Source organism: Mytilus trossulus, chromosome 13 (genome assembly GCF_036588685.1).
Source record: "Mytilus trossulus isolate FHL-02 chromosome 13, PNRI_Mtr1.1.1.hap1, whole genome shotgun sequence".
NCBI classification, from domain to species: domain Eukaryota; kingdom Metazoa; phylum Mollusca; class Bivalvia; order Mytilida; family Mytilidae; genus Mytilus; species Mytilus trossulus.
Genome location: NC_086385.1, coordinates 40,352,027 through 40,361,111, shown reverse-complemented (window position 1 = coordinate 40,361,111; position 9,085 = coordinate 40,352,027). Strand labels below are relative to the sequence as shown.

The 9,085-nt window shown below is 30.9% G+C and overlaps 1 protein-coding gene across 4 annotated transcripts; it reads left to right on the top strand.

The window, feature by feature from the left end:
• The first annotated feature begins 1,478 nt into the window (after positions 1-1,478).
• On the top strand, positions 1,479-8,218 carry LOC134694870 (mesotocin receptor-like). 4 transcript variants are annotated; one of them, XR_010102633.1, is made up of 7 exons: positions 1,479-1,748; positions 2,988-3,117; positions 3,756-4,081; positions 5,020-5,127; positions 5,724-5,853; positions 6,805-6,891; positions 7,934-8,218. XR_010102633.1 is itself a non-coding variant. In XM_063555975.1 (6 exons), the coding sequence occupies exons 1-6, from the start codon at positions 1,668-1,670 to the stop codon at positions 8,164-8,166; spliced, it is 789 nt and encodes a 262-aa protein (XP_063412045.1). In that variant the 5' UTR covers positions 1,479-1,667; the 3' UTR covers positions 8,167-8,218. The 4 variants fall into 4 exon arrangements, 3 of the variants coding, with proteins under 3 accessions (XP_063412045.1, XP_063412043.1, XP_063412042.1); XM_063555975.1 differs by lacking the exon at positions 5,020-5,127 and having other exon boundaries at positions 3,954-4,081; XM_063555973.1 differs by lacking the exons at positions 5,020-5,127; positions 7,934-8,218 and adding an exon at positions 7,385-7,533 and having other exon boundaries at positions 1,480-1,748.
• The last annotated feature ends 867 nt before the right edge of the window (positions 8,219-9,085 follow it).

The window sequence follows — 9,085 nt, the reverse complement described above, 5'->3', positions numbered from 1 at the left end:
TTATCATATTTCATTTAATTGCATGACATTTTTAATATTGAAACTTAATATCTCAATATAAATAAAATATGAATTTTCATTTGACGATTAGAATAATGAATTATAGTTATTTCGTACCCTAGCCATTTCGAACCCCCATTTCATACCCTGACAAAAACTATTTCGTACCCTTACCATTTCGTACCTTGACGATTTCGTAATTCATGGAATATGTCAGTGATCAATACTTACAGATTAAATGTCCATACGATATGTCAAAGGTGGGTTGCTATTGTATGGTTGAACATCTGACACATTAGATTCGTGATTAATTGTTTTGCTATAATATATAAAAAAAATAAATAACAAATAAATAGTCCCACATGAACAGTATTAGTCATACACGATGAGGATTACATGCATAGCATGTGATAGAACATATATCAGCAACATTTGACTCTTAAGATAGATCACTTTGATGAAATAAAATAAAAGAGTACATGAGAGTTACATTGTCCATTTGCTTGAAGTCTGAAAGGTACTGACTTATCCATTTTTTGTACAAGGAAGTTACCATAGGACGATGTAAGAGTTTTAGTGCAAAAGAGTCACGCAAAATATCTTAGCTACAAGGAATAAAAGTATGACAATTAAAACCGTCATGATGATTGTGTTGCTAACGAACATTCTTAATGTTAAGATGAGTTTATATTTCGTGTTGGAATTGACATTTCTAAGAATTGTTAAAAGTCATACAATTGTTGTTATCGTACCCATCATTTTACTTTAATATTCTTTACGTCTATCTTGATATATCTGTACTTATTATGGTAAATGTTTTACTTTAATACTCCGTATTTTATTAGATATGTATATGATATAAAGACGAGATTGCTACAACATCTGCGCTGATGAAACCCCTAGAGTGAACAGAGAATATTAAAGTCTGTAATATAACAGAAAGGCGGCGTATCTATAATAAGTGAATTATTTTTATTTTTTACATCAGATACAACACTGAATATGCTTATGCATATAAAATTATATCACTACAAAATCCTACAAAAAGGAAATATTAATGATTTTTTTTTAAATCTATGTTTTTTACATGGTCATTCATCTCATTTTCATCATAAAAGGATTCAAAGATGATTTTTATACATCTGGTGTGTCCTTCTTTGGTAAATCCATTATAATACAGTACAATGTTATTATAAATACACATTGACGTCTGAAATAAATGTAAATTAATGCCTTAAATATGTATACGTTCTCACTTTTAATATCATTAATAACATTAACCTCTTTAAAGCGACGTTTGCAATATGATCATTACATTTGTTTAATGTCGATTGAATCAAAGCATCTTTTCCTTAGATACAAGATACACTTTTAATCATACAATTCAATTATCTAACAGTTTACAGGAAGTTGCCAATTTTCAACTTTATGTTTATACTTTATAATGAGTATGTGTAATAGAACGTGTTTGATTGTTCCAAATCCTCAAGTTAAATTGCAAGTCCTTCAAAATATCACGTAGTTTGTTTTAGTTAAGATAACATCTTGTCTGACAAACTTCAAATCAAAACGAAATTTCAAATCACATTTACTGATTGGAACATTTACCACGGATGTATATACAATTGTGTTGAGTAAACTTCTTGAGAGGCCTATCCAGATATACCATGACATATAACGTGACAGTTAATTGGAGTATAATAGTAAATAAAACTTATAAGAGCAGCGTAGAAATGATAGATGAAAAGGTGAGATTATATATTTCTTAGGAGATAATTAAATATTTAATTACAAGGTAAAATTATTTATGCTGCAGCAAATAATAGATTATTTCACCATAAGGTAAATTTAAAAACAGTACTCTAAAATGTATTTTGATGTAGAAAAGTTACACATATCATACCAATTAAAGCTTATAATATGTTCTTGTATGTGTCATACTACTTATAGTATTGATGCATGTCTTAATTACACATATAATGAGAAGTTTAACTTTATACAAATGTTATAGACTGATTACAATTTAAATCATTCAAGTGAGAGGGTTGGCGCTATATAACCAGGTTTAATATGCCATGTTCTACATTTGAAAATGCCTGTATCAGGTCAAGAATATGACAGTTCTTGTCCATTCGTTTTTAATGCGTTTTGTTATTTGATTTTGCCATGTGATTATTGATTTTACGAATTGATTTTTCTCTAAGTTCAGAAATTTTGTGTGCGTAATTGATCAGTTACATATAATGTTTTATCGGTTGTAGGTTACGTTGTGTTTTGTGATTTTACTTTTTACCAAGCATTACTTTGATACAGTTTATTCATTTCTTCTGGTTTAAATCATTTTCACACAAAACAAAAAAGGTTAAATTTCTGTTCAATTTATCAACTAACGAGCAAATATAAAGTTACAGTTACGTGGTTTACCTCCTACATTGTAGACGGTTCGTGAAGGAACAGCATGCTTTTTATTGATTATTAATATTAAGGATACATCAACTTATAAAGTCAGACATAATTCAAATTTGGTTTTGTTCAGATTTTTTTTTGGGGGGAGGGGGGATTTCGCTTAGGTACGAGAACAGCTATAGCTTTATATACAGTTAATGTTTGCTTTTTATAACTAATTTTTATATTCCCCAATAGGTCTTTTGTTGCCGAAATCTGCGTCTGGCGAAAAAAAAAACATCATTCTAATCCTATGATGGGCTTATATATTTTAGACATATTTTTGAATCTACAATTCAATTATACATAATTTACCTCTCCTTCAGACTTTTAAATTTTTGACAGTGAGAGATGTTTGTTCATTTCTTTTTTCCTTAATAAGGGTGAATCACAGTGGACAATTTTCATATTCTCTATTAAGTAATACGGTATTTTTTAAATGATATAGACATAAAACATGATTCTAGAGAAGTTCGATTACCGTGCCTTTTATATAAAGAAAATGTTTTTAAAAATAAAGCACAACATATTATCTGTTACAGGGTCTGAAATGGATATCCTTGATTATTCTCCTTGGAATAATATTTCTAAATATATTGGTGGTAGTGTTATTAGTATCAAGAAAACCAAAATCTAGAATGAGATTTTTTGTGGCGAACTTGGCAATTGCAGGTACCCTTTTGTATACATTCATACCTAATTGAAATCAAATGAACAACCCATGCACCAACGCAATTTGTTTTACTTTTGTTAACATTAATAAGTCAATTTGAGTCTTGCACATATCAATCAAAAATATAAAGTGTTTCTTTTTAACAAACTTTTTTGCATATTTATAAGCTATTCAACATGTTTACCACAAATCTAAAAATAAATGTGTCATTTTTTTTCTATGATTTTGCAATATTAAACAGCCTTTGATCGCTGACTCCGGTACATCAACTACGAAGCCAAACTACAATCATGCATTATAATTATATCCTTACATTTTCGGGAATTGTTTTTAAACATGCACACACAATAGACAACTACAATAAGTTATAAAAAACCAGATCGGATACACATTAAAAGATAACTAAACGAGCAAAATTAATAATGCATTTTCCCTTTTTCCTATGTTTTATTCGAGCGTCAATAATGAGATCCTGTATATACTATACCATGTATACGCCAGTCTGGCGAAAACAAGTGGTATCCCGGTATATATTGTTGATGTATATTTAACTTATTTTTGCACACAAAAGAAAAGCTTGCAAAATTGTCAAGACATACATTTGATTTGTTACTCCGTTCAATACTTTTATTTTCAGATCTTTGCGTGGGAATATGTTTTGTACTGCCTGAAACTCTGTTCAATTGGTTTAATGTCTCATGGAATCCATACGCGTGTTATATTCTTTACGCGTATTTCTCAATGGTTCCATTTTATGTGTCAACATATGCAATTGTAATTTTATCAATTGACCGTGCATATGTTATTTTAAAACCCTTTGCATCTGCATCTAAAGGAAAACTATACCGATATGGATTGGCAATGTCCTCATGGATGATTGGATGTATCCTTGCAATTCCTTACGGGGTCTTTGGTACATATAACGAAGAAGAGGTTTACTGCTCACATGAGGCGCCAAGCTTAGTAAGTTGATCTTATTGAAAGAGAAAAAATACAATTGACAAAAAACAAAAACAAATGAAATACAACACTATCTCCCCCGAAGGTATCACCAGCCCAATTGTCAGCACTTCAAATATCAATTATAATGCCATTTTTATAAATTTCCTGTTACAAAACTTTATATTTTTCGAAACTTAAGGATTTTTTGATCCCAGGAATATATTACCTTAAGTTAGCAGTTTTTGGGAATTTTGGGTTCTTAATGCTCGTCAACTTTGTACTTGCTTTGATTTATAACTAGTTTGACCTGATCGTCATTGATGAGTCGTGTGTAAACAAAATGCGCGTCTGGGGTAGTGAATTATAATCCTGGTACCTTTGATTACTATTGAAAAACGTTATTGTTTGTCGAACATCATTTATACAAATGTTTCACATGTTACCGTTGACTGAGAAAATAAAAGAAAAAAAGAAATGTCTTTAAATTTAATTAATTATGTCAGATCCCATAGGTATAATCAGTAGAGACAACAACAGAAAAAACATTCAAATAAAATCCTAAAAACTTGTTCTCCGGGTATTAAATACTCTTGTCTGCAATTTTAAACATGGTGCTGCTTTAAAGAAAATAGTTAACAATCTATAAGTTACATGAAAAGTTAATGTGAAAAAGTGCATGCAATGTAATTACCGATGTTTTGTTTTTGTGCGAATTTGCATTTCATTTACGCAACAAACCATATTAAAAAAAAATTGTCAAATTTACACATCAATTTATTTAAATGAATTCGTACATTTGCAGATTGAAAATAAAAGTAGGAGTCATTTTTTTTATTTGTAAATTATATTGGTATTTGCTTTTGTAGGACTATCAAATAATTGTATCGTATTTGACAATACAAAGGCTATTTATCTTTAAATATAATGTTAAATATATATATTTAACCTATTCATTGTAGTTTATTCTTCAGTTCAAAAGAAATATATCTTTGTTGCACAATTTGAAGATCGAATTGTGTATAGATTAACAAGTAGTATGTCATGTGTCTGTAATTAATCAGTTACAGGTACGTTTTAACTGGTTCAAAAATAGTAGTACACACTTATTTGATGAATACTTTCACTCTGCTGTAAACCAGAACGTGATTTCCTATGACGTTATTCTGCATCGATTTTCAATATTCAATTTGATTTCTCTACACTGCATCATTTTACATTTTCAATATTATTATTCTTTGTTTACTTTGCATGCGTGAATCTAATAATGAATATCAATAACACGTGCAACAAAGATAATTGGTTGAGTTCGTATTATTTAAGGAGCGCCAAATTAACATCAACCATGTCAACGTGCATGGCGAATAAGTTTCAATATTGTAATCTTCCATTTCATGAAAGAAAACTACAGTGGTTAAACATTTGACAAAACATATCTAGTGAATTCAAATGTCCAAAAACTTATTAGTGTTAAAAAGAAGAAAAAATGATAGAAAACGACGACGAAACTTAAACATTCGCGCTTTGCTCGAAATAGAAATCTGATTTAGACAACAAAATACCCTCACCCTTTCAAGTCAAACGGTTGCTACCTTAATAGCGTGTTACTAAAATTTGAATGTGAAACATTTGTTACTTTATACAATGCTGTTTTCATTAATTGAAGGTGATGTTATACTTGGATCTGTGTACTATAATCATAATTCCACTGTTGATTATAAGTGTGTGCTACATAATTATCATTATCAAACTTTGTGAACGAAAAAGAGGTGAAATTATTCTAGATAAAGATTCAGGTAAACATAAGTCACAAAACCACAAAGGAAATTATATAAACGATTTTCTGTTTTTTTTCTCTCTCTCATATTAAAGGACGAACAGCTGCCTACATTTGTTTACATCCACTAACTTAAAACTGCTGTACATAGTTTTCTCATAATCAGGCATACCCTATATCCTTATTCATTATACTGTTTATCTACGTACATTCATTTAATCAGTGTTTCTTGTATATCTATTATACCATATATTTTGGTAAATGAGTCGGAAAATCCTAAGAAATGTTTAATCTCCAATAAGGGTTAATTATACCCTAAGAGGTCATGTGTAACTAACGTATACAAATGTGGCATGAGATAAAGCAGATATATGAATTAGAATCAACCGACAAGGATTAAAATGAAAGCTCCGTAAAATTATGAAAGATTGTCAACTTAAAAAAGAAAATTCATGTATCATGAAATCCTTATCCACGATATCGAGTCTATATGTATTCTTTGATACGAGTTGTGTAACTCTTCATAAGAAGTTGTTCAATTCTAAACATTTTAATTGTAAAAAAACATAGATGAGTAAATACAGTATGGGCTGAACAACGAAAAACAGCATAACGATGATCACATCGTTGTAGAGTTTGGAACCATACTCTTGTAGTAATTTATTAATCTTTCAGCAAACAATTTATTGACATGTAAATCTAAAAGCTGTGTGTCTGAATGTTGTGCATTAGACGAACCCCCAAAAATGTATTCACGCTTTATGTATCCTAATCACCTTACAAACAAATGATAACATATAAAAGATGAATAACTTCATCAGTTTAAACACATTTCCTAATTATTCATACTTACATTGTTTAACACTTAAAGAGTGTTTGGTTTTGTTTAATTAATACGGATCTACACTAGTATTGTTAGTATATTTACTTTGTATGTTTTCTGTTGTGTATATTTCTTCCCTTATTACAGATGATGATTGTGATATAGATGTCAAACATCAAGCTACAACAAAGGCAAAAGTCAGAACTATCAAACTAGTATGTGTTGTCTTTTTAGGTAAGATTGTTTCTTACTTGCAGTAATTTTCTTCTTATGTTTTTTGTTTGGTGGAAATAATAAAATATGTGTGAATATTAATTAGACAACTTTCCATTTAAATCACAATGCAGAACATATCATCAATGCTAGATCAATGTAGGGTCCTCAGCAGAGAGCCTGGGCTCAACCATTTTAAAAGCTATAACGGGCTAAATCAAATAACAAGTGTAATCAATTCGAACAGCAAAACCAACAGTCTTTTGTACGGAAAAAACGACGAGATACGAAATCCACTAACAACTGTATAAACCACACAATCAAACGACAACAACTGAGTAACAGACACCTGACGAAGGAGAGGTCCTGAAAAATACAGCCAGTTTCATCATTTTATCAGGCGCCAAACTGCAAATTAATCTGAGACAGTATTTTAACATTACGACATAAAATGACACAGTGTAAGACATCAATTGAAGTGGCTTGACTCAATTAAACATATTTTGTTAAACAGATTTCAATGTTTTGAAGAAGTATTTGCGAGAAAAGAAACAGTTAAAGCACTATGCAATTTTACAAGCCGATAAGATTATCATAGTCCGATGGAACCGTGCATGTACTCTAACACATTAGTGCTGTCTTATTCGAATAATTGTGGTTGGAAGAGACTCGCTACGGTTTTGAAAATAGTCATATACTAGGACATACAGGGAAATTTGAGGTATATGTACCTGCAATGGCAGAAAGGGCATACCATTTCAGTTAAGGTAAGAAGTTTGAATATCCCCCCCCCCCTAACAAAAACAACAACGAAACAAACAAACTTGCTTCCAACCAATCAAAATCTGGCATTCTCATATAAGGTATAATAAAACCAGAAATTAGTACACATGCACTGAAACAACAAGCAAGCCTGATCTATGAGATAATAAAGATAAAATATTATTTAGTTTGTGAAAGAGATACATAACCAGTATCAGAATATATATTATAGATGGTTTGCAACCATACATACAATATAAAAAAAATGAATTCCATGACAAGTTTTTTTTTCATTTTTCAGCATACATTATGTGTTGGTCCCCAATTACAATTGCAGCCATTATGCTTCATCATAATCTCGCACACTATGGACTGTGGTTTATTGTACTGTATATGCTTGCTCCGTTAAACAGCCTGGTAAATCCACTGGTGTTTCTGATTTTCAACCAGAAAATGTTTCGGCGGAAAAAGAAAAAGGGTTTTAGCAGAACTACTTTTGATGCAGAAACTCTGAGAGTAACATTTTGCAGCTAAATGAACACTGATTATGATCAAATACATGATGTGTGCTTGCTTGAGTTGTTGCAGTTTACAAACCCACAGTACCTCATACTCAGGTATGTTGGTCAAATCCCATTCGGCACATGCTTACCCTTCCGGAGCACCAGTGATCACCCCTAATTTTTGGTGGGGTTCGTGGTTTTTATTCTTAAGTTTTCTATGTTGTGTCATGTGTACTAATGTTTTTTCTGTTTGTCTTTTTCATTTTCAGCCATGGCGTTGTCAGTTTGTTTTATATTTATGAGTTTGACTGTCTCTTTGTTATCTTTCGTCCCTCTTTTATCTGTGTAAAATATCTTCCCTTTTTCCAACGCCTTTCTTGTGAGATTTGTTGACATTATTATTATTATTATTATTGCAATTGTCTACAATGGTTGTCGAACAAGAATAACAACTATAGTATTTCCATTGTATTGTGGTATTAAATTAACAACATTGTGTCAGTTAAATATTACACATCGTTGATATACTCCAGGGTTTTTTTCCGGGTGGATCGTGTTGCTCAGTCTTTAGTTTACGATATTTTGTTTTGTGTATTGTTATTTGTATGTCATTCTTCATTTGTTTTGGCCACATAGTTGTCAGCCTATTGTCGATGTATGGTTAAGTTCTACCAATACTATATCTTTATCATATCTTAATGATTGAATGAAGAACACTCTTTATTGAATGGAACACGTTAACATTTATTTTACCGTGAAAGCCGTGTTCACGTATCTTGTCCTATAAGGAAAGCCAGATGAAAATTGGGTGCATCTTAATCAATTCCAGGGTATGCGTTGCAACACTGACGGTTTTGCTTGTTTTGCTGCTGTTGGTGTGTATTTCTTTTAGGCAACACTTCGTAGAACGCTTTGACAAAACCAAAACAAGAAACATAAGTGTGAAACTT